The sequence below is a fragment of the Molothrus aeneus genome, chromosome 17 (genome assembly GCF_037042795.1).
Source record: "Molothrus aeneus isolate 106 chromosome 17, BPBGC_Maene_1.0, whole genome shotgun sequence".
NCBI lineage: Eukaryota > Metazoa > Chordata > Aves > Passeriformes > Icteridae > Molothrus > Molothrus aeneus.
Window position 1 is genome coordinate 6131534 of NC_089662.1, and position 25498 is coordinate 6157031.

The window sequence follows — 25498 nt, forward strand, 5'->3', positions numbered from 1 at the left end:
GCCCGCCCGCGACGGAAGTGCCGCCGGCGCCGCGCCAGAGCGCCCCCTGGCGGGGGGGAGGAGCCGCTGCGGCCCCGAGCCCCGCCCGCTGCCCTGACCGGCTCCGTCCCGGTCCCGACCCCGCTCGGTGTCCCCGACCCCGCTCGATACCGACCCCGCTGGATCCCGATCCTGACTCCGCTCAGTCCCGATGCTGATCCCGCTCGGTCCCGATCCTGACCCCCCGCCCGCTGCCCCGAGCCCTCCCGATCCCACTCGATCCCGATCCTGATCCTAACTCCGCTTGGTGTTCCCGACCCCACTCGAACCCGATCCCAACCCTGCTCGATCCCGACGCCGCCCAATCCCGACCCCGCCCGCTGCCCCCGACTCGCAGCTGCAACCTCCGTGCCCTCCGTGCCCTCCGTGCCCAGTGCCCAGTGCCCAGCACCAGCTCTCCCACATCTGCCTGCCAAGGGCGTCCCCAGCCTTGTCCCCAGCCCTGGGTCGGTGCCTTCAGTAACTTGGCTAAAAGTTGCTAAAAGACGCAGAGTCCCCTTCCTGTGATCAGCTCTTGGCTGCAGGGGTTGGGTTTGGTGGCCTCAGTGAGCCGCAGTGTTTGCTTGGCTTCAGGTATGAGATTGTCGCTGTGTGAACAGTGAAATTCCCGAGGCTGTGAAGGACAACAGAGAATTTTGGAGATAAGGCTTCCCCAGCCCTGCCCTGCCCATCTGCACTGGTGTCAGTGTATTCAGTAACTTGGCCGAGCAGCACTTGCTAAAGACACAAATACCAACCATACAAGAAATTGTTGTCCCCGGGTATTTCCTTTCATTTCCAGGCCAGTTCCTGTAGGCACAGAGGCTCTTGGCAGCTGCTGCCCAGCTGTGCTCATTTTAGCTCTAGGCCATCGGGTACCAGGATGTTGTTCTGAGTCCTGGTGTGCCCTGGCAGCACCTTTCCGTTATGGGGCTGGGTTGGGAGATTTCTTCTGGTACATGCTGATATTGTCTATTTAGCCTCATGACATGGCCAGGGGCCAGACACCCTCATGCTCCACTGTACCCCTTCTGTGATCAGCTCCCGGCTGCTGGGGCTTGTTGTGAGCTGTCCTGCTTGCTTGGCTTCAGGTATAAGAATTGTCACTGACTTAATAGCAAAATCCCCAAGGCTGTGTGGGACAACGGAGCATTTTGGAGATAAAATCTTTGCTGGAAAAAGGAGAGGAGGCACCCCCGGGCTGTTTCGGTCGATGGGGGAGTTGCCACAAGAGCCGTTTTCACCTGGAAAAGAAGAGAAGGAATAAAAAGGGGAATCCAGGTTCTGAGGGAGGTGGTAGGCTCACATCAGTCGTGGGTGTGGAATATGCTGGCTATGGGAACACAGATTATGATCTCTGACAGGCTCTCATGACGTTTTTTCCATGCCTCTTATGGGAAGTTCCCTATGCAGCTCTGCTGTATGTTTTCCTTTCCTCATTCTGTGAATTTCTGCGCTGAGCCAGGTTTGACACATTTTGTTCCCTGTTCCCTGACCATTTCCTGGGAAAGATTGTGCAAGGCAGAGGCACATGTGTGGTGGATGTGGGGCACTATTGCTGAGTTCTCACTTAGGCCTTTGGAGAATTTATCTTTGCAGAAGCTCCAGCCTCAGCCAGTGTAGAAATGAACAGGGGAAAATCCCAGCCTTGTCAGTGCTGTCTGCTGTCAACACGTTGCTGAGCATAAATTGTGAGGCTCGACACTTCCTCTGTTAATTCTTGGTAGAAATTGGTTTCCTTTCCTGAAATCTGCTGTGTTTGGCTCTCAGAGACAGGCAAACCATCACTTAGATATTAATTCTCACTTACCTAATTCTTTTATAGTCCCTCAAAGGACTAACTTTCCTTTGCCAGCAAAAATTTTGTCAGTTTAGAAGAAGCTGACTAAAGCTCCAAGCTAGTGTAAGGGAGCACTGTTGGTGTCATTGTTGGTTATCTTTCCACAGCCAAATATCTGACTTATCCAAAAGTCCACGGTATCACATGATACAAGCCGGTGTTTTGGGAGGTGTTGACTGGAATTGCTTTGGAATTTGAGGCTCCTCCCTGCTTGGTTGCTGCCCTTGTGACCGAAGGCATTGAATAGCCACAGGTGAGCCTCAGGTGAGATTTGAGGCTCTCTCCTGCCCTGGACAGGCAGAGTTCCCACATGGACACGGGGAAGGGCTGTGGCACAAAGACATTTGTGCTCTGACTCAACTGCAGCCCAGTTTGTGAACTTGTTTCCTGTCTGACTTTGTGACAGCATCTTTCATGGTCATGTTTGTTTGTTCCTGCTCCTGATTTGGCTCTCTCTCCTCTCCAGGCTGCTCCAGCATAGGGGACTGTGTCCTCCTCCTGGAAAAGAGGGTGGTCTCCCTATGGGGTGCCTTGCCCCACACTCCTGCTCTGTGGAATACGGTTTAAAGTGGACCTGGAAAGCAAACAGTACTGGGGAATTAAACAGCTTTCTTAATTTCCCCTTTCTTCCTCTTTTGTTTAAACAAAAAGTTGGAGACAGCTGTGGAGGAAACGTCTTAAAGAGGAAAAGGATGTTGAAACACAAAGACTGTGATTTCTAGGGTGCCACAGTGGGTGCTGCTGGCCTGACTTCTGCTTAGAACATCCTTTTTAACCAGTGACTGTTCTGTGAGTGTGTGTGTGTGTTGTGAAGAGCAGCAGGTGGAAGGAGCAGTGGCGATACGCCCAGGACGCAGCTGATGACTTGAGGGTGTACCCAGGTCACATGAAACTATTGTGGTCACTTCTTTATCAGGAGTGTAGGAAAAGAATACCCTATTTAGCCACAGATTCTTTACTTAAAAAATAGCTGCCTAGGAGGGCACTGTTTTCCTCCCCAGGAATCACTGCCTAAACAGGAAGCTGTTTGTTTAGGTGGTCTGTATTTTACCAGCTGGTGTACAAAGGGTGGTGCTGTCTGGATAACCTTTGCTGGAGTTCATTTCCCTCTTGACTGGAAGGTAGGAGTTGTGCTAAGGTCACCTTTGCTATAGGGACAGCAAGACTAAGAGCACACATTTCCAGAATAATTCGACATTAAGTGGCTCAAACCATGGGATGAGAGTTTTCAGTCACTCCTCTTCCTCCACCCACGTGGTGTGCAGGTGTGTTTTTCCAAAGAATTCAGTGTACTGAATGGACTTTGGAATTTTTAAAACTCTACTTAAGGTTTCTTCTCGCTTGAGAATTCTGCTTTAAAACTTTTTAAAAATTTGCCTGTAGGAACTGTGCTGAGCTTGGCTGGAGAATCTCTTTTCCTGATTAGTGCAACAGAATTTATGATTGAGTTGTTTAAAGGGCCTTGTGTGTGGTCTTCTCAAGATTATCTAGATTATTTCTTTTTATTTCTGTTATTCTATTATTATTTATTTGTATTATTTCTATTATTATTTATTTTTATTTATCTCTAGATTATTTCTTGATGTGCCATGTAGAAGTGAGATTCCCTTCATCCTCCAAATGTGTTGTATTTGGACACTCCATTCCACTTCCAGCATGTTTGTGTTGTGTTGGTAACTGATAGCTGTTTATTTCGATTTTCAACATGAGGGTTAGGTAATTCTTCACTAGGTTGGGAACAGTGGTGGCCAGCTTGTGTTATTTCTCTGCCAGCTGTAATTTTTATGTGGAGAATGCAACTGACACACCTTGAATGTGAGAATTCATTGCCCAGAACAAAGGTGTTTCTCAACATGCATTTTATTTTGCTTCTGCTTCTCTCCCTTGTGGTGAAGTTTCAGGAAAGGACATTTCAGTGGTGCATTTTTGCTCTCTGGGGCCATTTGTCCTGTTGCTCTCTCAGAGTGTCACATACCCACAGATTTTCTGCATTATTCCAGAGAGGAGAATGTCAGCATCTTGAAAGGAAACACTTGAAGGGCAAAATGAAGGCAGCTGTTTTATGGCCATCAGTTTAGAATCATATTATGATTCTTATGACTGCATTTCCTCTTATTCTCTTGAGATACAGTCACAGAACGTTTCTGTGTGTGTGAGGAACGGAGGTGGATCTACACAATGCACTTTAAAAATGTCATCAGTAAAGTTATAGGAATTTGTTCTCAAGGCTGAAAAGTACATTAGGCTTTAGTTTAATTTTCTCTTCTGTTTCCAGAAGCCCAAGATCAGTTTGCCTGAAGGATTGTGCACGGGGATGTGAGATGGATGGACAATGTGCGTGCTCCCCAGGCCAGGCAGACTGACTCCTCTCCATCCTGTCACAGCAGAACTTCCCTGGGAGGGAAAACACTGTCCTGTGCCATGCAAGGGGACTTTTTGGTGGAAGGGGTATGTGCTGAGGGGTATGATTACCAGGAGCTTGGCATATTGTGCTGGTTTGGAGAGGAAGTTAACAGGTGAGTGAGCAATATTTGTAGCCACAATACAGAAAGCTGGTTTTGAAAGCGTCTTTGTGGTGGCTGCTTTAGCTGGAAGGATGTGTAGAGAGGTCGTGGCCACATGCACACAAATACAGGGGGCATTTAGAGGGTTCAGGGGTATGGAGAACTTCTGGCCACCTTGTGCTGCTGAGGCTGTCTCCTGTCTGGCAGATGTCATGGTATGGACCTCTCTTTGCACATTTGACTCAATCTATGTGCTCTTGTTCCTCACCATCTACTGCTCCCCACCTCTGCTGAGTGTCCAGAGCTGGATATTTATGAGAGCTGGGCTCCCTGGCTGCAGCAGCAGTGATTTTTATCAGTTCCTCTGTGTGACGAAGTAAAGGTAATAAGGAAGGGTAGTAACCCAGCCTGCAGCACAAATCCCTCCCTGATGGCCTTGGATGCTGAGGTGAACTACAGGGTTAGTGACACATGGCTGTCCTGAGCAGAGCAGGTCAGCAAACTCCCCCACAGCCTGTTCCAGGTTGGCTCCTACCATTACCCACATGTGTGCTGTCTTCAGATCTTAACTACTTTTTAAAGCCCTGAGCAGTGCCCCTTGTCACTTCATATTATGCCAACAGGCTCCACAGCCAGCTCTGCACGGATCCCTCCTGCCAGTGGGCATGTGCCTGGGCACAGTGCTAGTAAACATTGAGGACACAAATGGATCTCAGCTCACACTCTCTGAAGCTGCTTGTTCCCAAAGGAACAGGCACTTGGAAAAGCTGCTTCACCTTAGGGATCTTTTTGGTTGGAGGTGGGGCAGGGGGAAGGCTACAAGTTCTCTCAGGTAACTTTGCAGTGCTGGAGGAGACTGAGTATTAGGCCAAGAAGAGCTGGCATGTACACCTGGCAGGTGGGATCATGGCACATATGCTTTGCTGTGCATTGCTTCCCTGTTAAGAAAACATTTTATTCTCTACAAACCAGAGAAAACCTGCTGGAAATCCAAGTGAAAAATTGATGTGGCTGCAGCATGAGCACAGGGCTGTAGTGTTATGGTGTTTCAGGTGCCCCTCGGGTTAAGGGGCTGAAATAGAGATTGTCAAGCAAATTCTTAAGGTCAGGCAAAGTTATTCTTGTGAGAAGAGAAACGGAAATAGTTGAACTGTGCTGTTGGGTTTTCCGCCTGCTTTATCAGTGTGGGTTTTTGCGCTTGCCGCTTACTTAGAAGACTGAGGGAGCGGTTTCGTGTTCCATCCCCGAGTGATGCAAGCGCGGCGGCGACACGCTGCCAGGGACAGGGCTTTCTGTAAATGTGACATCGTCACTTGTGGAATGCTGCAAAAGCGGATACTGGGTGCCCGCTCCCCCCACTTTCTCTTTCCTCCGTCTTACCCCCGCTTTCCCTTCCCTTTTTTCCTTCCCCCCCCCTCTTTCGCTTTCCCTCTCTCTTTTCGCTTCTCCCTTCCCTTTCCCATCTTTTTCCTCCTTTCGTTTTCTCCTGACCTCTTTCTCCCTGCCTTTTCCCCCCTTCCCTCCCTTTTCTTCCCCCTGCCCCTTTCTCCCCTTTCCCTTTCTCCTTTCCGCCCGCTCCCCATAACGCAGTGACGGTGGCGGCCAGCAGTGCGGGGGTCCCGGGCTGGGTTCCTCCGTGTCCCCCCGCCGTCAGCCCCACAGTGTCCCTTCCCCGGTGTCGGTGGGGGCAGTTCGCTCCCCCGGTGTCGGTGCGGGGCATTCCCGGCAGACCGCAGGCACCGCCCCGCTCCGCCCCGCGCTCCGCCGGCCCTATAAGGGCGGTGGCGGCGGCAGGGCACGGCCAGAGCCCGCTCCGGTCGGTGTCGCCGCTGTCGCTCCGTGTGTCCCGGCCCAGCCCAGCCATGCCGCTGCCCCGCGTCCCCCTGCGCGCCGCGCTGCTGCTCGGCCTCCTCCTGCGAGCCGCCGCCGCCGAGTCGGTGAGTCCGGCCGGGCCCCGCGGGACAGGGGGGAAAGGGGAGGGTCTGCCCCGGCAGCGAAGGGCTCCCGGTGCCCGGAGGGGTGGGTGACATGCAGGTCTGGGGCTCCGCTCGCTGGCAGCCCGAGAGCCGGTGCCACCGCTGCCCCCCGGGCGGTCTGCCCTTCTCCGGGAAAGGGAAGGGTGAGCCAAGTACGGCAATAGGGCCGTTCCCGTTCTTCCTCCGGTTCCCTTGGCTCGGACGCTGCTTCCTCCGGCGGATGCCGAGGCAGCGCTGTCCCCGCTCGGCCGTGCCCGGTGCCCCGGTGCTGTCGCCGTGCCCGGTGCCCCGCGGTCCCCGCGGCTGTGCCGCTGCTCACGTATCCCGCTCTGCCGTGCTCACGGTGCCGGGCTTGCAGCAGTTCAGGTTTTCCACCGGCTACCTGGTGGAAATGAGCCGCTCTCCATTACAGTTTTAATCTTCAATTTCTTGACGTGAAAGTCCTGTAATTCTTATTTTCTTGTGCGTGTGGACGCGTTACAGTACCTGGATAGGCTTTCCAGCCTTACTTGAGTTTGCTTGTGCTGGTACCGGGTGTCTTTCTGTGTCTATCAAACCTTCCTCGCGTCCTCATGAGAGTGAAAAATGATGCATTACCGTGGAGGGTTTAAAAATCTCTTAAACGTACAATGAGGTGAAGCATTTGGATATTCTTCAAGCCGGCACGTGTGGGGTCTTCGTGGTGAATCACAGGTCTGGGCATTCTGGCTTCCCTGCTGTTTGTTTATTTTTGTGTGTGACCATCTTGCTGATAGTGCAATCAGGGCAGATTCCTCTGGTAGTGTGAAAGAGCTGCTGAGATTAAGGTAACTGCAGGAGATCAGGGATTCCCAAAGTAGATTTAATCATCCACGTTGGCTTGTTTTGGACTGATGGCTGGGTGGGCCGATCAGAACTGATAAGGCTCTGCTTCTTTCTTGTAGGGACTCAGGGCTGGGGGGTTGCTGATTGTAGAGCAGGAATCTCCCACAGAGAGCATCTGTAGTAATTGTCAGCTACTCTCTAAAACCAAGCAGCCCAAATCCACTTTACTCTAATCTGGTGTGTTTATCCCTGCCATTAAGCACGTGAATCGGTCGTTTGGGAACTGGCCCAAACTAGTAGGGCAAACCTTTGGGGCAGACAGCATGTGGAAGTTGCACTGACCATGTTTGGTATGAAATGCAACTTGGTGTCCCTGGGGACTGGACTGGTCTGCGAGCATCGGGTTTCTGCAAAGACAACAAATTTTGCACAGATGTGGTCTGTAAATACTTATATAGAATTTACGTGGAATATTTACCCGTTTCATTTAAGCTACATAAGATTGAATGTATACTTGAGAAGTAACACTGGCCTACTATAAAGCCTAATCCAAACAAATTGTTTGGGTTACAGGGGAGGAGACAAGGATGACACACGGTTTGGGAGAGTTCTGCTGGCACTCCTCCCATATTTTTTTTTAATAGCACTGCCAAAACGTGCAGGGCTGCACAGCATGTGGCTCTTGGTTTTTCTGGGCAGGCAGGGTGAAGACAGGTAGCTGTTTCTTAACAAGATGGGGATTGTATTTCTTGTGCTTATGTAAGAGCATGGACGTTGAGAGTGAATCGGTGCTTGAATATTTCCCCAAGCCTGTACAAACAAAAGTGCCTTGGCTCTTTTCCCCTTGAGCAGCTTTCTGGTGTAAGTGGGATTTCTCCGTGTGAAGCAATCCTGGATGTGTAAGAGGGTGGGGACTGAAGTGCCTCAGTGTGACGTTGGAGCTCCGGCTGTGGGTGGGTGGGTTGTGTTACAACAGCCCCGCAGCTTTGTGTGAGAACATTGCCTTCTCCCCCTGGGGCCGGGGGGCTGGAGCTGGTGCCTGATGTCACCAGGTGGTCCCCAGCCCTCTCTGCTTGAGTGCCTTGGAAAGCAGAGGATGCGTGGGCAGGATGCTCCCCTCTGTGCTGTGCAAGGACGGGCTTCCTGCAGAAGATGCTTGAGGGGGGATGCACAGAAAGTCACCAATGCATCCAAGATGTGGGATCGGTGGAGTTAACAAAGGACGTGAGGTCTGCCTTGCTTGGGCAGAGTGGCTGAGCTTTCCCTGTGCATTGAGCCTCCAGCCGTGCCCCTGGCAGCACAGGAGGGGCGCAGGGGGTGTTCCCCCATGGTGAGAGTGTTCCCTCTGCTGCAGGCTTGGGCTCTGCTCCGTTTGTCTGGGCTGCAAAAGGGCCCGGAGCCCAGCAGGGCTGGAGCAGTGCTAGTGGGCTGCAGGCTTGTTGCAGTTGTCCTACTTTTGTGCCTTGAACTCTGCAGAAAAAGTCTTCGTGCAGCACCACATCGTGTTTGTGTGTCCTCAGCAGTACAGAGGAGCACAAATCCAACGCAGAAGCTGCTGGCAGAGGATTGCTCAGGGAGAGGTGGGGGAGGCTTCGTGCTGTTTGTGGGCTCTGTTTGCTGGTTTAAAGCAATCATGCTCAGAGGCCTCCTGATTGGCAAAGCTGGTGTCTTGTTGATGATAGCTGTGTTTGGAAAGTAGTGCAGCATTATTAATGTTAAAACCGGTTTGGCTTGTCCTGCTGCCATTGATCCCCGAGGCCTGTTCTTTCTGCTCTTTGCCCAGTTTCTCATCTGTCCCTCCCAATCAAATCAAGACATTTCTATCTGCATGTTTTACTTTATTTTACCTTTACTTGCCATGTTCACATTTAGAGCAAATCTCAGCTCTGCTTCAGTCTCTCTAAAACACAGAGCAGCAAAATGACAGTGTCTGAAGCAATGTCCCTCAACCCTTAAGGGGAAGGAGCTCATGACTTCTGGAAGTCAAACCTATAGTTGTTGGGATGAAATGACTGTAATGTGTAGGAAAAAACCAACTCCTTTAGCACCCTGTACTTTCTTGACCTGCGTGCACAACTCCTGGGATGGGGTGGGACCGTGCAGGGCTGCTTGGTCCCTCCACAGCTGAGCACCTTGGATGTGAGGGTTCCCATGGGTAGGAACAGTCACCCTGCAGCACTTGGGGCGCAGTGAGGGGAACAGCACTGCTGCCAGCTCTCATCTGTCCCAAGTGCTGCCAGCTCCCATGCTGCAGAGTGCTTTCCTGTGCTCCAGAGCTTTCCCGAACATCTTGCGCAAGAGGCGAATTGGAGCTGAACTTGGTACTTCTCAGAGTTGTGATACCACAGGCTCATTCACCCTGGGAAGTAAAGGCTGTTAGCCAACCTGATTGCTCTCTTTCCTGCCCCTCTGGTTGCTCTCTCCCAAAGTCTCGGCACTTTGGAATCCTACTTCCAGTCCAGCAACAGGGAAAATGTTTTTCCTATGCGTCTTCACCTCTTCCTTCCCTTCCAAGCCTCTGTTAATGGCTGTACTATTGCCTTGAGCTGTTTGAATGGCTTGGGGAGGCCATTTGCTCTCAAATGCCTGAACTAGAGCCTAATGTGACCGTGCCATGATTTTCCTGTAGTGCCTTACTGCCTTTCAAAATGTGTGTGTCCCACTTCTACCACAAGCTGGAAGCTGCTAACCTGACTTTCCCATTGATGATGGTGGGGTGGGGCACACTGGCTTGCTGCTCAGCATGCAGGCTTCAGCACAGCTCCTACAGCTACTTTTCCTTCCCTTTTGACTCCTACAGCTACTTTTCCATCCTTTAGGTGCTGCTAAATGCTCTGTTAGAAATATCCTGGTTGCTTGAATCCCCTTGACTATAAGTTACCCCTAAGTTGTGCTGTATTTTGTAAGTTGTTTTTCCTCAAATGAATGGATTGATGGAGTTAGGTTTAAATACTTTTTTGATCAGTGATAGTATCTGTACCTGTAAGGGTGGCATGGTAGCTGTGGTTCCACAGTCTGCCATGTAAATTACTGGTGGTTATCATGGCTCTGTGATCCTGCAGAGCTCCCCAGCTGTCACTTGGGCCAGACTAAACTCCGCATCCATCCTTCAAAACACTTCCTAGCTCTTGAGTTCACATTTATCCTCTTGAGCCTGCTCTTAGGTCTTGCAGCTGCATTCTCTCCCTCTGCTCAGTACATCCTGTTCCTTTATGCCCTGCAACAACAGCCGGGCTGTGCTGCTTTTGCAGCCTCAAAGGAGAAGCTGATGCAGTTGAAGCACTACAGAACGGAGGGGACGAGCCCTGCACACGCCTGACCTCCGGGCTGCTGCTGAGGAGCATGTGTGGCTGTTTGTTTGAGACTCGCTGGAATGCAAATGCTCGAGATTAAGGATTCAAATGATTTGCACTAGAATGAGACTCTTGTGATGAGACTGGGCTTGGTGGCTCTGAATAGACAGGGCAGCCTAGTTAAAGAGTTTCACTTGTAATAAGCCTCTGCTCTGAGGGGCTGTAAAAGATCCTACCCTAATGAGCAGTTAGGGCTGTGCTGCTGGGTTAGTTCAGACTTAGTTTTTTTATATTTAAGCGTGTGCCTGAATGTTTGTCCGGTAAATGCTGCTGGTCAGAGGACCAGCTCTGCTGCCCTGACTTGCAGCAGTCATACTCTGACTCAGGTTTCTGGCACTTGGCTTGGCATCCCAGCTCCAGGACACTGCTGTCACCTCTGAGTAACGGCCCTGGCCCCTTACCCAAAGCAGTGACTCACACTTCTGAGGTAGAGGTGGATCTCTTCTTCTGGGGCTAGAAAAGGGGTTGACAGGCAAAACTGGTGCTGCTGCTTGGCACCCAGTCTGTGCTGCCCTTGGCACCGAGCTGCTGCCTCCTGTTTAATCTGGTTGTGGCTTTGGTGGGCAGAAAAGCTGTCGGGCTCTGCCATGTGACTGCTGCCAGCAGCAGAGTTGGTGTTGGCTAGGACAGACCAGAAAATGGCCCTGTCTTAAGGAGCTGTAACTTGCTCTGGTAGCACTGTGGTTCCTTCATTTTCAGGCAGATACTGTTGGAAACAAGAGCTGCATGGGAGACAGGAAAGCAGCAGTATTATCTGAAATGACTGAAAGCATTCAAAGCAAGCTAAAGGAGCGTAGAGTCTCAAAAGAGCGGGTTAAATACTTAATCCTGAATCTGGAGAAAATGTCAGCGTAGGAGGGGAAAGCATGCAATACATAGCTGTGTCCCTCTCAGTTTCTGAAGGCCGGCTGACTTGAAAAGTGTGCTTCTTGTAAAAATCTTTATTTTTGCTGGAAGTATGCGCTCTTGTCAGTTTTATCCTTAAATCCTTTGGGGCTGAGACTCTGCTTGTGAAATGCCAAGAGGCTGTTGTTAGACAAATTATTGGGATCACTTAAAAATCAAAGCAGTTAATTAAAATCTCAGGGAGACACTCCTTGGGGCAGGAAGGAGACTGGGAAGACCCATAGCACTGTTACCCAAGCAGCTGGTCTTATGTCAACCAAAACCATGGCTGCCTCTTGCTTAAACAAATCCTGTTCCGTCAGGGAAAGCAAAGCCTTCCATGGGAAGGATTTCTCTCTTGATGTTGCTCTGCCTTAGCTGCTGAAGGGAAAAAGGTATATTCACCATGTTTCCTCTAAAACTGTGCCGCTGTCCAACTTGAATACAAAGAGATATGGCCTTGCCCCACTTACCTTGCTGTGAGGCTAACACTGCCTGCTGCCACAGTCAAACTAGAGCAATGAAAAGCAATGGTAATGTGTATTAATGACTGTGAAAGTGCTTGGACTTGCACTGAAGTGGCCTGCACAGCGCAGTAGCCAGAAATCTCTCTGCAGAAGGCAGAGTGACTGAGATGAGTGTGGCTGGAAGGAAGACACCAGGTGTGCTGCTGTGCTGGCCTGGAGAGGAATGGGACCATAGGTGGAGGGACAGATCCTGCCTGCTGTGGTGCTAGGAGGGTGGCAGAAGCTGCTATAGTGGGCTAATGCCCTGCTTTAGAAACAGAGAAGCTCCTACTCTCCTCCAAATGGAAATACAACCCCTTACTGATGTCAGGAGCTTTTGCTTGGAAGATTCTGTTCCCCAGCGAGGTAAATATTTGTTGCAATTCCTCAGTGTGCAGTGGAGCAGAGTCTGGAGCCAGGATCTTGCAGGAGACTGTTTATGTGCGGGCTGTTCTTGGCGCTAATTCCGAATTTCCTGAGGCTGAGGACGAGGAGCAGGTCTTGCGTGTTGGTTGCTCCCGGACTCGCTCGTCCAGCCCAGCGTGGCTCTGCAGGGGAAGGAGTGACCAAAACAACGCCTGGGTCCCTCTGCTCTGGCTCTGTGGGTGCACAGATGTGGTCAGGGAGGGCTGGAAAACTGCTGCTGGTTGCTCACCCTCTGCTCAGAGAGGGGAAGGAACTTGACAGGGAGTTCAGAGCCCTCAGAGGGAGGAAAATGCTTCTGGAAGTGACAGGTTTCCTGAAGTGCAACTGTATTATCCCAAAGAGCACGTGCTGTGTCTGCTGCTTTCTGGGCCCAAGCCAAGCCAGAAGTAGGCAACGTCTTTGTGAAGGAACAAACCAAAAAATCCCCACTGAGCCCCGTGCGCTGAAAACCCAGCCTGTGGTGCTGCAGCTAGCCAGGAAAATCCCTGCTGTTGAAATGTTTGTTTGTATAAATGCTCACACGGGTATGGCTGATAGCGTAGCAGCAGCACTCCGCTGTCTCGAGTGCTTTGGTGCTGATAACTTCCCCTGCTGCTGCTCTTTGCTGGCACCTCTGCCAGCATAGCAGGCTTTGAAATAGCATAACTGTGCTGGCAGAGCTCAACAGCCTGGGCTAAGCCTAAATCTTTGGGCTACTACTTCTGATTAGATTAAAATGGATGGTGGGAGGGGAAGCATTTGTAGGGCGCAGCGTTGGGAAACTTGACTGTACAAACAAGCTGAGATTAGCTGCATGGTGAGCTAGAGAGGAAGGGCACCCTTTGAAGTTGGGTGTCTGCCTGGCTGAGTTTTGCTAAAGCTCTGGCATGGGGGAGCAGAAAGATCCCAAAAGTGCACGTCACAGATTTCTTGCTAAGTGGAAATTCTGCTTGTGTGCGTGTTCGGGGAAGCATTGGGGTGTAGCTGTATTCTAGGAAAGGGCAGTGAGGGCAGGCTTCTTCCTGGCATGTGGGGGAAGTAGGACATGTGAGATATCCCAAGTTTGAAGTGTCAGCATGAGAAGTCATCCTTGATGGAAAAGCTGTTTTGCTGAGGCATTTATATCCTTTTTTTTACTTCCACAGACTAGGATGCAATAGAAAGATTTATTCTAGACTAGGGCAACTCAGAGTGAGTTGCGAGCTGGAAAAATCGTAAATTCCTTTTTTAAGCTTGAACAGAATTTTTCCAGCTTCTGAGCTGAGCTCTGGACAGTGAAGCATATGAACTACTTATGATTAGGTTTGTAAATACTATAAAAAAATAATCTCTTTATGAACTAGGCGTGTATCATGGCCTGTGACCAGGAGAACCCTTCAAGGGCGTGAAATGTCTGTCACAGTTGTTTTCCTCTTGAGTCACATGACACCTCCTGCTTTTTCCTCCTGTAGTTTTCCTCCAAGGTTTCTTCATTTGCTTCAGGGCAAGTGATGGACACACAGCCAAACTTTCTTCATTTTGCTTCAGGGCAAGTGATGGACACACAGCCATCTGCAACTGTCTGCTGAGCTTTATCTCCCTGAGCTGGAGTGGGGAGCAGTCATCTCCTTCCCACTCGGGCTCTGGAGCTGGGAATTGAGTGTGGAGCTGGGAATTGAGTGTTTAGAGCAGCTATTTTGCCACCATTGCAGTAAACATACCCCAGTATGTGCCTGTCTGGCAAAGGACTCGATCTTTATGGCTTTGCTCTTGGCTGATAATCAGGCAAAAGCAGTTAAACAAGAGTTCATTCCTTTTTAATCTCTCTGTCCTCCTGCTCCTGCAGCGTGGCCGTGCACGGTGTGGGCTGGAGGGAGCAGGCTGTGTGTCAGCAGGAGCACAGCAGCTCAAAGGTAGCTGAGGTTTGACTTTGTGAGTGCAAGGAAGCCTATTTTGAGCAGGCAGGGGCTGGGAGGGTTCATCCCTGCTGCAGGGGACAGGAGTGGCTCTGAGAGCCCGGGATTACTGTCACTGTCACGGGGATTATGGCTGTGCTGCCACATGAGCCCTGAGAGCTGCTTGTGGCCACAGGGCTTAAAGAATCACCCAGGGACTGACCAAGGGGGGAGTGGGCTGGGATGGGGCTGGATGTGCCTTCCGCACGTGGGCTGAGGAGGGTGAGCACACTGGGAGATGCAGACCTGCTTGGACAGGCGCTGGTATCACCTGGAACAAGTGATGCTCTAACCAGCTGAGCAGCTCCCCAACCTGCCTGGTGCTTCTGCTGTCTTTTTAAGCAAAAACAATTAAAAAAATTCTTTTCCCCTCTTTGGCGAGAGGCACAGACTGTGCAGTAACTGCTGTGGGTGCTGGGGCTACCTGCAAGCCCTGGGATGTTCTCCACTCTGATTTCACCTTTCCTCAGTGCTGTGGGTTTACCTTTCTGGGTCACTGTGGTGGGAAGTGGCTGTCAGGGGAGATGGGCAAGGCTGGCTGTGGCCCTGCTCTGGGACTGCCTGGGAAGTGTGGAGCAAAGGTGGTATTTAACTATGTCTGGAAGCCCCAGGTGATCCTGTCATGCAACTAAATGCAAACATATGCCTGGATGGGAGCTGTGTAACTTTTGTCCCTTGGCACAAAGGCCAGTGCAGGCCGTGTGTGCTGCAAGTTTTGTGGGAGACTGACCAGGAATGGGTGGTAAAATGATACCTCCAGGCATAGTCACAAGGAGCTGGCACAAGTGGATTTTTTTATTATTTTACTGTGGCTGGTGTGTTAAGGGAGTTAGGTGTGACTTTAGTTGAAATGTTGATATTTGCTTTGCTCTCAGGACTAAAATGACTTCTGGGTGTTTATTTTCTTCTCCCTTACGTGGAGCTGAAGCATGGAGTAGGAGAAGGGAGTGTAGGGTATTTTGTGGGGGGAATACAGACCCTTCCCTTACTTGTCTGGAAAGAGCTGCCTCTGCTGGAAGCTCATAACTTCTAATAAGGTTTTTTAATGCTTATTCAGATGGGAAGATAGAGCAGTCTTTGCCTGTGGTCACTGCACACCTCCTGTTTCACCCTGATTTGAGCTGCCCTGTTTCCAGTGCTGTGTGGCTCCTCTGCTCTTGGGGGAGCAGATGCTGGGGCACCAAGGGGGTGAGCTCACTCCTAACCCCTGCTCTTTCACGTGCTTGGTGTGATCTTTAAAACCTTCCTGGTTTGTGGGCTCCTGCAAGAGCTGGATGGGAGTATGGAAATCCCCTCTCTTGGGCTCTGTGGTTTGCAGAGCTCTGCATCCTTGCAGCTGCTCGTGCTCAGGAGCCCTTCCTGGCTATGCTGATAGCTGTGTGTTGGGTGCTGGGAGGTGACATCTGTCTGTGACAGCACAGGGGCTGGGGAGGATATCTTATTTTGTGTTTTGCTGCCTGCTGCAGTGCAATGAGGTGATCTGTACCCCTGACCCAGAGTGAAGAGCCTGAGATGCCCTGGGGACAGCTTTACACCCACCTGTCCCTGCAGGCCACACAGGGTTAACAGGTCTGTGCCTCTGCCCTCTTCTGCCACCCCCCAGGCTGGCCCAGCTCCATGTGCCTTTGTCTAGGAAAGGTTGACTTTCACCTTGTTCCTGTTTACTCCCGGGTTTATGTACACAGTGCTGGGAAGGGAGGCCAGGAGCAAGCGCTGGGTCTCCATGCCAAAATTATAAACTTGATAAAGGCTTCTGTACACTGTGAATGCCCCAGTCCCTGCAGGTCTGACTCCCTTTGCAGCTTGCTGGCTGTGACCCTTCAAGGGAGCTTTCAATGAACTCTGTGTTTGATCAGAGGCAAGGGACAGCTGTAAAAGCCAGTTCCATGTTTGGAAAACTTTGTCTCTGCCCCAGAATACCATTTGGGTTTTTTTGAAAGGGTTTGCAAAGGCTGAGGTGAGGACATGTAGGCTGGGGCAGGTGACAGTGGCTGGGGAAGTTCACACATTGCACAGAAACTTTGCTCACTGCCTCAGCAAACAGCTGATTTTGCTTTGAGAAGAGGTGAGTGGTGTTCTGGGACTGTAAGGGAGAACCCCAGGAGCACGAAATGGAGTGGGATGGGTTAGGGATGGAGCACAGCAGGGCTGCCTGGAGTCCCAGGGGTGCTGTTCCTGTGCCTCCACTGAGCAAAGAGTGTCTGGCCTCATCCAGTAGTGCTGCCTGTCTCGAAACATAAGGCCTCTGTGCCCAGCTTTTCCAGGAATGGCACTCACAGTTCACGTGCCTGACGTGCTGGCTGTCTGGCAGGGAATAAACTCTTATTTATTTATTTGTTTTTTGCCACTGGCAGGCAGGAAAAGCTTCAGCTGTTTAATCTCCCTTTGTGCTTACTGGGGATAAAGCTGCTTAACATGAGGAAGAAATCCTTGAACTGGACTCCTGCAGGAAAGGTTGATTCCTGTACAGACCCCTCCTAGAGAGGAGCACATTGACTGTAGGACTGCAGTTCAGCTGCCAGGGTGAGGTTGGGGCTGTGCAGCCCCCCAGGCTCTCCCCCAGCCCCTGGCCTGGCTCCAGTGCAGGACAGCAGGTGGTGGAAGGCAGGCTCAGAGCTGGCAGCTGCAGGAGGTGTTCAGCTGGATGTGCCAGGGGTGACTTGGCAAAGGCTGACCATCCTCTTGTGGTCATCTCAGAGCTTCTTCCTCTTGGCAAGGGCTGACCATCCTCTTGTGGTCATCTCAGAGCTTCTTCCTCTTGGCAAGGGCTGACCATCCTCTTGTGGTCATCTCAGAGCTTTTCCCTCTTGGCCACAGCCTGCAGGCCAGAGGAAGTTACAGGCACCTTCCGTGGTGCCTCTGCACCAGGCAGCAGAGCTGCAGGGAGCACTGTGTGCTCTTGGAAAGGGATGTGCTTTTTTAAACAATACTGCAGAGAGCTCTTTATGTGGCACTTGGGAAGCCCCAGAGCTGTGAAGGTGCCTGTCTGTGTGCCCTCTCACAGGTGTGTATGTGAGGAATGTGCCTGCCCCAGACCTGCCCTGTGAGCCCTGCACTCCAGTGTTAACCCTTCCCAGCCTGCCGTGCCCCAGCTCCCAGGCAGGGCTGCTTCCTAGAAGGACATGCCTTTAAACCTGGAGAGTAATTGTGCAGGCGCCCAGCAGCCCTTGGATTTCCCTGTTGGATGAGCCTGTCATGTGAGGCCACTGCCCACAAGAAAAGTTTCCTGTATGGTTTGAGGAGTTCTTGCGGCCTCCAGGATCTTCCCCATCCTTGCTCAAGAGGATGATGAAGAATGAGCTCAGGGAACGCTCCCATTTAATCTTATTTATGCTTGTGAGTCAGTAATTTCCTTGTTATGTGCCCTGCTGGTAAACACTGTCTGTCCTGATTTAAATAGGGATTTTTGATAGCCAGCCCACAGCGTGCACTAATCACTGTGGCTGTGTGCCACCACTCAGCTCCTGGCTGCGCTGATCTGATAAGGCCAGTGGGCTGTCCAGCCACCTCAGGGCTTAAACCTGGCTTTTCTTGAGCTGCCCTTGCTTGGACATTGCTGGCTGTGACTCATGGTGAAGTACAGGGTGAGCTGGCACTGGGGTGTGGCTCGGCACAGCCCTTGCCAACACCAATCCGTGCCTGGTGCAGGGCTTTTGGGGTCTGCAGCAGATGTGCTCCCCAGCCCCAGGAATTGAGTTCTTCCTGCCCCTCCATGGAATGGCCAGAAGCTGCCCTGGGAACAGCTACTGCCTGCTGGCAAGCAGTTTCCATTGCAGGGCTAGCTGAGGCTGGGTTTCACATATCTTCAAATGAATTTGCCTTGGAGCAAGTGATCCATAACGTTAGGAATGCCTGATTCCAGGCTGGGAGAGGATTCCTTCCAAGCTGACTTTCCTCCCAGCCCCCTTCCCAGCACCTAGTGCCAGGCTTGGCATAGCAGGGAGAGAGGGTCTGGCCTCAGCACTTCATGCCCTCTGGGCTGTACATCTGCTTAGCCTGTAGCAGCGTTGCTGGGGAAACCAAAAATGCCTCAATAAGCAAGGAAAAGCACATCCAGTGCTGCTGCTCCTGGTGCAAACTGAGAAACATCTTGTGCTTGTTTGTGGCCAGCCCTGTGTGCCAGTGGGCAGGGGAATGGGGCTGGAATCAGGGCTGTGGGCAGAGGAAGCTGACACATGGCTTGTGGCTGATTGTTTGCCTTGGTTAGAGATCAATAGCGGATGTAATTCATCACCTCTGGGCTGTGGGATGGGCCACACCTGCCCAGGTGAGCAGGGGGGTGATCCCAGCTGCTCAGGGCTCTGTGGTGCTGCCATCCAGCTCTGAGTGTCCCCACCAGGCCCTGATCCTGCTCACCCCGGTGAGGCTGTAGCCTGGAAACCTTGTATTGGGAAAAACCCTCATGGAATGCTCTTCTGGCTGGACAAAACCTTTGTCAAGACTTCCCAAGTTGTCCTGTGAGGCCAGCACAGAAGAATGTTGTCAGCTTAGCCCCCAGCTAAGGGACCTGTCCATCTGCATTGTGCCTCTGGCCTGGGGGAAGGGGCTGAGTCCCCCTCCTTGGTGATGATTTCATGGCTCTGGAAGCATCTGGAGTCTGTGGGGTGGTGTTGAGCAACCCCAGAGCTCATACCTGTGCTACCCTCACTGGCCTGGCCCCAGGGCTGTGGGGTGAGGAGAAATAGTTCTGGGGAGTTGCATAACTTGGGTGAGGGCAGGAGATTTGGGCTTGTGGCTCCTTGAAGGTCCAAGTGCAAATGAGCTCTGGTGTGCAAATTGCCACTGTGGGCAAACAGCTGATATCTGGGAGGCTCTCCAGCTTTCCTGCTGGAACTGCACTCCTAGGGCCTTTGGATCCTGGAGATATTTTATGGGTTTGTTTGTTTACATGCTTTTAAAGAAGGTGATGCAGGGGAAGCTCTTCCTTCAGGCAAGTCATTATTGATAGCAGTGCTCTTGAACTCAGCCTGTATTGCACTGCAGTTCAGCTGAACTGACAGACCAGCTTTTAACCCTTGGGTGATAAAATAGCCTTGTTCTCACTATAAAGAGTGAGAAATTGCTTTGGCATGAGGCTTTGGTGCTATGCAAAAAACTGCCCTATACCCATCAGGCTTTTTTCCTGGGAATTACAAGTCCTTCCTAACTCTCCCTTATCACAAGCTCAAGGTACTGCTTTTCCAAATGCTTTGCCACAAACTCCTGACCAAGATCCTGTTGTGATATTTTCACCCTGTGTGTTTGGGTGAACCTCTTCAATCTGTAGCCCTCAGGAAATTCCCCTCCCAGTCTGGCTCTCACTTCTGTTCTGAGAAATTCTAGGGAAATTCAGCTGATAAAGATAATGCTTTTGGTGGAGAGGAAATTCAGCATTTAATGGTTTTTTTCGGTGGAAGTGATATGCTCAGGCTCTGAACCTTCTGTGAAATGCTTCTGGGGAGTTGTTTCATATATAACATTTCTCCACCCCCATTTACAGGTGAGGGAAACTGAAACCATGGATGCTGGATGGCTGGACTACCCTGCCTCTGGGGACCTGCCAGATGATGAAGACATTGGTGAATTCAGGCCTCACTTAACCTCTGATGGGTTAGATATAGATGAGACATCTGGGTCAGGAGGTAAGTGGGGAAGTGGATCTCCCTCAGCAGCTGCTGTGAGATTTCTTTCAGCACCAGTGATGGGCTAAATCACAGCCAGAGCTCCAGAGAAAGCACAGTGTCAGGTGGAGATGAAAACTGTGACTCCAGTCACTCAGATGAGAACAGTGAAAGTTGTGGTGCTGTGATGTTGAATCACTCAGGGAGGACAGATGGAGTCCAGCCAAGCTTGTCTTGCTGCAAATGAAAAAGCCTTGTGCTGGCTGGATCTTTTTCCTGTTGAACTCCAAAGAACTGCTGAGAAACTTTAAAACAAAAAATAATCTATTGTTGAGGCAGTGTTAAAAGGCTTAAAGTTAATGTCTCAGTTGAGGCCAAACAAGGTAAAGAACCAACTGGCGTTCAAGTGAACTCTCTGTGACATGCAAAGCTCCCTGCCCAAACCAGTTTCTGTAGCTCTGTGTCCCTTTATGTGAACATTTGTTCTCTAAAAGCAAAAGAACAAATGCTGCAATCGGTGCCTGACATGTCTGGGCAGATCTGGAGGCTTGGTGAAGGCTGCTCTAGGGGTGGGTGGTGGGAGCAGTGCCCTCCATTGGCATTACCTGAGGAGCTGTGGCAGACCTGCTCTGCAGGGCCAATGGGTCCAGCTGCAGATCCCTCCCAGTGGAGAGGTGCTGGTTTCATGATTGCATCTCATGGTCTTGTGCAATCCAAGTCATTCAGTGATAAATAGTGCTAGTAGATAAGGGGGAATTGTAGAGGACAAGAGTCCTAATATGTGCAGTTGCTGGTATTGCAGGAAGTGTCTGAATCCTGTAAAAACAGCATGTAAGGCAAAATCTTGGCCAAATCTTGAGAGCCCTTTCTATTTTTTTCTTTGTCATTTCTGCAGACTACCCAGACTCTGAAGATGGCTTGTATCTGACCACCATGGATACCCCTGTGGTAGGTATTTAAGCAGCATTTAGCTTCTCTGGTGTGTCTGTGAAACCTTCTGAGCACCCTCCTGCCCTGCAGGACGTGGCATCAAGACAAATCCACCTGCATGAGCAGGCACAGAGTGTTTGTAATGCACTGAGCAAACTTTCTATTCCCTGCACACCCTCCTGGTTTCAGCTGTGGGTAGGCTGGGTGCTGCTTGCTGATGGGTGTGGTTTGTCTGTGTTCTGTAGATATCTGACAACTATATCCCTGGAGATACTGGGAGAAAGATAGAAGGTGAGAAGGAAAACACAATGGTGGACAATGAAATCATTCCAGACAAAGCTGTAGCTGTGGAAGAGAACCTGTCCAACAAGATCTCCATGGCAAGCACAGCCAACAGCAGCATCTTTGAAAGAACAGAAGTCCTTACAGGTAATACTCCACCTTGAACTGGTAAATCATTAATAATGAAAATCAGAATGGCTTCTGTTGTTCCCTGTTTCCCTGGGGAGCAGCTCCCTGGGGAATGAGTTGCTTTACCTCTGTGGCTGCCTGTAGCAGGGTGGTTTCTGCCTCCCAGTCCTTAACAGCAGAGCCTGCTGCTGTCTTTGCTGGGATGAACAGCTCATTTTTGAGCCTGCCAGCTGACTGTTGGCTTGACTCATGCGGCAGCTGCTCTGTCCATAAAGCAGTGTCATCAGAGTTTCATATCAAACAGGCATTTTCCTTCCACCCTCTGCCCAAGTTCTGCCTTTTCTGAGCTTTGCCAGGAGTTGAGCAACCCCTCTAAATCCCTCTAAGGGATTCCAACACGTGCTCAGCTGTAGGAATCTGAGTACCAATGTTTAGAGCAAAACCAAGTGACTGCCTTCCCCTCAGTATGTGGGACAGGTCTGTCCCCAGCATATTGCTGCTTCAAGCACTTGGCCTGATGGTCCAAGTACAAACCCAAACCCCTTGTGCTGATCTGCAGCCATCCTCCCAGTCAGAGAAGAGATGGGAAGAGTGGATTGCAAAATCATTTAACAAAGAAGCTGATTTAGTGCAAGCAATAGGTGTCACAACAAGGAATAAACTTCAGTGACTCTTGTGGCCATGCTTGGTGTGAGGAGAGAGGAAATCTTAGTGGTTTTTTGCAGGTTTGTGGGTTTTGGTTGATGGGGTTTTCTGATTTTTTTTTTTTTTTGAGGGAAGTGATGTTGGTATTGGATGTTGATGAATTGAGATACAGAGTCCCCAGGGTGTGCTCACAGAGGTTGTTAACAAAGCATTCAGCTTGGAGCTGTACCATTTTCCTGTGGGCTGTGGTGGGGCTTTTTTGGGTGGGTTTTTTTGTTGTTGTTCTGTCTCTATACAGGGAGAACATCTTTTGTCAAGATTTCTCTTTTGGACTAAACTGGAAGATTAGCTCAAACTGGTTAATGTGGAACATGTGATTATTCTGTGGTTGGACTGGGAGCAATCCTGGCCTTTCCCAGTAACATCTGCTGTTGCTGACAGTGCCAGCACATGCAGTGACAGGCACATGGACACTGTCTGGGGGCTGCTGCCCTTGAAGCAGTGGGGGTTTGGGGTTCTCCAAGGCTCATTCCAGTCTCTCTCCTCCCCAGCTCTCATCGCAGGAGGAGCGGTGGGTCTCCTGTTTGCCATCTTCCTGATCCTGCTCTTGGTCTACCGCATGAAGAAAAAGGACGAGGGCAGTTACGACCTGGGCAAGAAACCCATCTACAAGAAAGCCCCCACAAATGAGTTCTATGCCTAAAGCTCAGCAGCACCTTGTGCCCATCAAGGGACAAGCAGACTGTACTGAAACACTGTGCCCTCAGATGAGATGTGCTGAACAAATGCTTTTTTTTTTCTTTTTTTTTTTGGATTGAATTTCAAAGTGACTTTGAGAAAAAACAAACTTCCTTCGTGACCCTTCCCATCCCACTCAGCTAACAAGGGCCCAATGAAATACAAAGAGTCTGAAAAAAAAACCTCAGTGTATTTTTTCCCCCCTAAGTTAGTGTAAAAAGAATAAAGATGCCAAATTTTCTGCTTGGTTTTATAGAGGGTATATAAACACAAACCAGACTGTATGGAAGCAAACACCATGTGTTTGCATCCTGCGTGCCGTGCTGGGATTGGCTGCTTCTATAGAAGATGGCTTTTTTTTAATATAAATCTTGCTACTAGATGTCTTGCAGCAGGCTGTTGATGTGAAGCATTTTTGTGGAGAACTATTTATGAATCTCTTACACTACAGATAATGTTGCCTTATCAGGGAGTAAAAGGCCCACAAGGGCTCAATATCCCTGAATGCCATAAAGGGCCTATGGGAATGTCTTCCCCAGGAGATTTCTGTCTTTTCCTGTTGGCCCCAGGCAAGGGTCATTAGTCCTTGAAATCAGGACAGCCAGTTGTGTTTGGCTATGGCAACACCCTTTCCTTGCCTTCAGTCTCTTACCTTTTTTTAAGGATTGCTTGTAGGATTTTTTATAACAAAATTTAAAAGAAAATAGCCTAATGTTTATATAAAGTTTGTAGAAATTGTTTTGAAATAATAAAAAAAAAATCTACTTTTTTAATTTCCTCAGATTTATTTTTTCAATCCCTTTGTGTTTCCTTTGGCCGGGCATTTCTCTAGAGATGCTGTTTTATATGATTCCTATTCTGAACTGAAGCAGAGTTAGCTACAGAGTGTTACAGGTTTCTTCTAGTTCTACAGCAGCTACTTTAGAGGGTAAAGATATTTATGGTTTTCTCATAACTTTTCTAGGATTTTTTAAAATAGAATTATTTATAGTTTCTGAAATGGCTGCTTTCTCATTTGGTAACTTTTATCCTTTTTATGTAAAACACTAATATAATGAGTCTCTGTGAAAACTATTTAAGCTTTATTCTGTGAATTTCAATTACAAATTCAAGGCAATAACTTCTGTATGCAAAGTTGGATGCATAAATATGATTGAAGTAGGGAAAAGACAGGAGTAATTCTAGGCTGTAATATATTACAATCAGTCCTATAGAGCTATATATTATATATTTTACTGAGATATATACAGATGAGAATGAAAAGGCTGGAGTTAATTCTTCAGCAGCCTTATGGTGTGGTGTGTAAGAGGCTTTTGATCTTGTTTGTGCTGCTGTTTGTCCAATGTCTTGTGTAGAGCACCAGGGGCTTGTGCTTGGGGAGGAGCCTGGGGGCTCCATGGCTGTGGCCAGATGTGCTGGGCTGGATCCACAGAGTCAGAGCAGAGATCCCCACCTCGAGCTGCCCTTCCTTGGGAGCTTAAGTGTGGAGGTGACAACTTTCTGTCCCCTGTGGTGCTGTGCCGAGCCCTGCCTCAGGGAAGGCTGGGTCTGAGCTCTGCATCTCCCACTGGGAAGCACTGAGCTTTCACAGGGGCGGGCTCTGAGCTCCCCTGCTCTGGATCTTTCTGTGTCCCCTGTGCATGGCTCCTGCCTCCACTGAGGGTGGGACCAGCCCCCCAGTCTCCCAGAGCAAAGGGTGATGTGTGTCTGGTGCCAGGAAGGTGTTACAGAACCATGAGCAAGCTGGGTCCTCCTGCATCTCCCAGTCTGACGTGGTGTGAGACAAAAATCTGTGTGTGGGTCCCCAAACTGAGCACCTGAGCAGGCAGCACTAAGCCAGGCAGTTGCAAAGGCTGGTTGGAAATCTTCATGGCTCCTGAAACCTTCCTGAGGCTTTGCTGTAGGCTTGAGGCCAAATCCAGAGAGGAGATAGAAAAAAATGTGTCCCCTTGTCGGGGTGAGGCAGGAACGTGTGTTGAGACATCAGGGCAGAGGAGGGATCCTCCTCTGGGTGACTCAGTCCCAATTATGAGTGTGTTTGGGAAACTGGGGGCTCTGGGAGGCTCTCAAAGCTGCACAGAGTTCACAGGAGGCTGGAAAGGAAAGGGAGGGCTGCACTGCCTGTGGACAGCACTGCCAGGCAGGCAGGAGCTGTGGCTGCTTCTTGGGATATTCAGATTCTCTTGTGTAATTGCTCTTGGGGATTTTCCACTGTTACTGGTTTTGTTGTTTTTTTGTTTTTTGTTTGTTTTTTTTTTTTTTCCCTCAAATAAATGGTACTTTCTAAAACTGGCTTTTTGGACTGTTTCTGATCTGAAATTACTTTTGGGAGCTGGATAACTGGGAGCTAATGTTTGTGTAACTACTTGGTTACTGAAGGGGGAGGCAGGCTGGGACCTGGCCTGCAGCTCAAAGGGGCTTTGTCAGCAGCTCCTGAGCTGCCTCCAGTGCCTCACCCGTGCAGGATTCCCAGAGCCCCAGCAGCCCTGGGTGTCTGGAGCTGCTCAGGTAAAGCAGGCACAGCACAGTGCCATGGGGGCAGTGTGCTGCTCGTGATCAGTTTTGTGATGGCGCTTGGAGAGCGCTGTTCCCTTGTGATCAGGAGGAGCAGAGGGAGGTAGAAAGCACATCCCCTGAAATGAAAGCAGTGCACTGGCTGTTCTGCTTAATCAAGTTTCAGGCCAACCCTGTTTAACCAATGCAGCCTTCCAATGGGTGCAGAGCTGATCAGCTGCTCTGGGAGCAAGTCCACAGTGAGTTCATGCTGTTTGGGGTTAAACAGCTGCACTTTGAGGCCGGCTCTGGAGGAAGCTGCTGTTTGTCCAAGCTCCCCTGCTCTGTCAGCTTGGTGCTCTCACTGGACAGGACTCACCTCTCTCCCTGGGCAGGTGGGAGAGCAGGGGCTGCTCACTGGGAACAGTGCTGAGGCTCCTTACAAGTGCTGTATTT

The 25498-nt window shown here is 50.2% G+C and overlaps 1 protein-coding gene across 1 annotated transcript; it reads left to right on the forward strand.

Moving 5' to 3' along the window:
* The first annotated feature begins 6179 nt into the window (after positions 1-6179).
* Positions 6180-23332, forward strand: SDC4 (syndecan 4). Its single transcript, XM_066561732.1, has 5 exons — positions 6180-6299; positions 19705-19846; positions 20721-20773; positions 21001-21184; positions 22363-23332. The coding sequence occupies exons 1-5, from the start codon at positions 6225-6227 to the stop codon at positions 22512-22514; spliced, it is 606 nt and encodes a 201-aa protein (XP_066417829.1). The 5' UTR covers positions 6180-6224; the 3' UTR covers positions 22515-23332.
* Positions 23333-25498: the final 2166 nt, after the last annotated feature.

Bases quoted from the DNA above. Each gene is read 5' to 3' on its own strand.
- SDC4 (XM_066561732.1), top strand. From the start codon at position 6,225: ATGCCGCTGCCCCGCGTCCCCCTGCGCGCCGCGCTGCTGCTCGGCCTC. The intron at 6,300-19,704 runs GTGAGTCCGGCC...CCCCATTTACAG, and splicing joins GAGCCGCCGCCGCCGAGTCG to GTGAGGGAAACTGAAACCAT. The intron at 19,847-20,720 runs GTAAGTGGGGAA...TCATTTCTGCAG, and splicing joins TGAGACATCTGGGTCAGGAG to ACTACCCAGACTCTGAAGAT.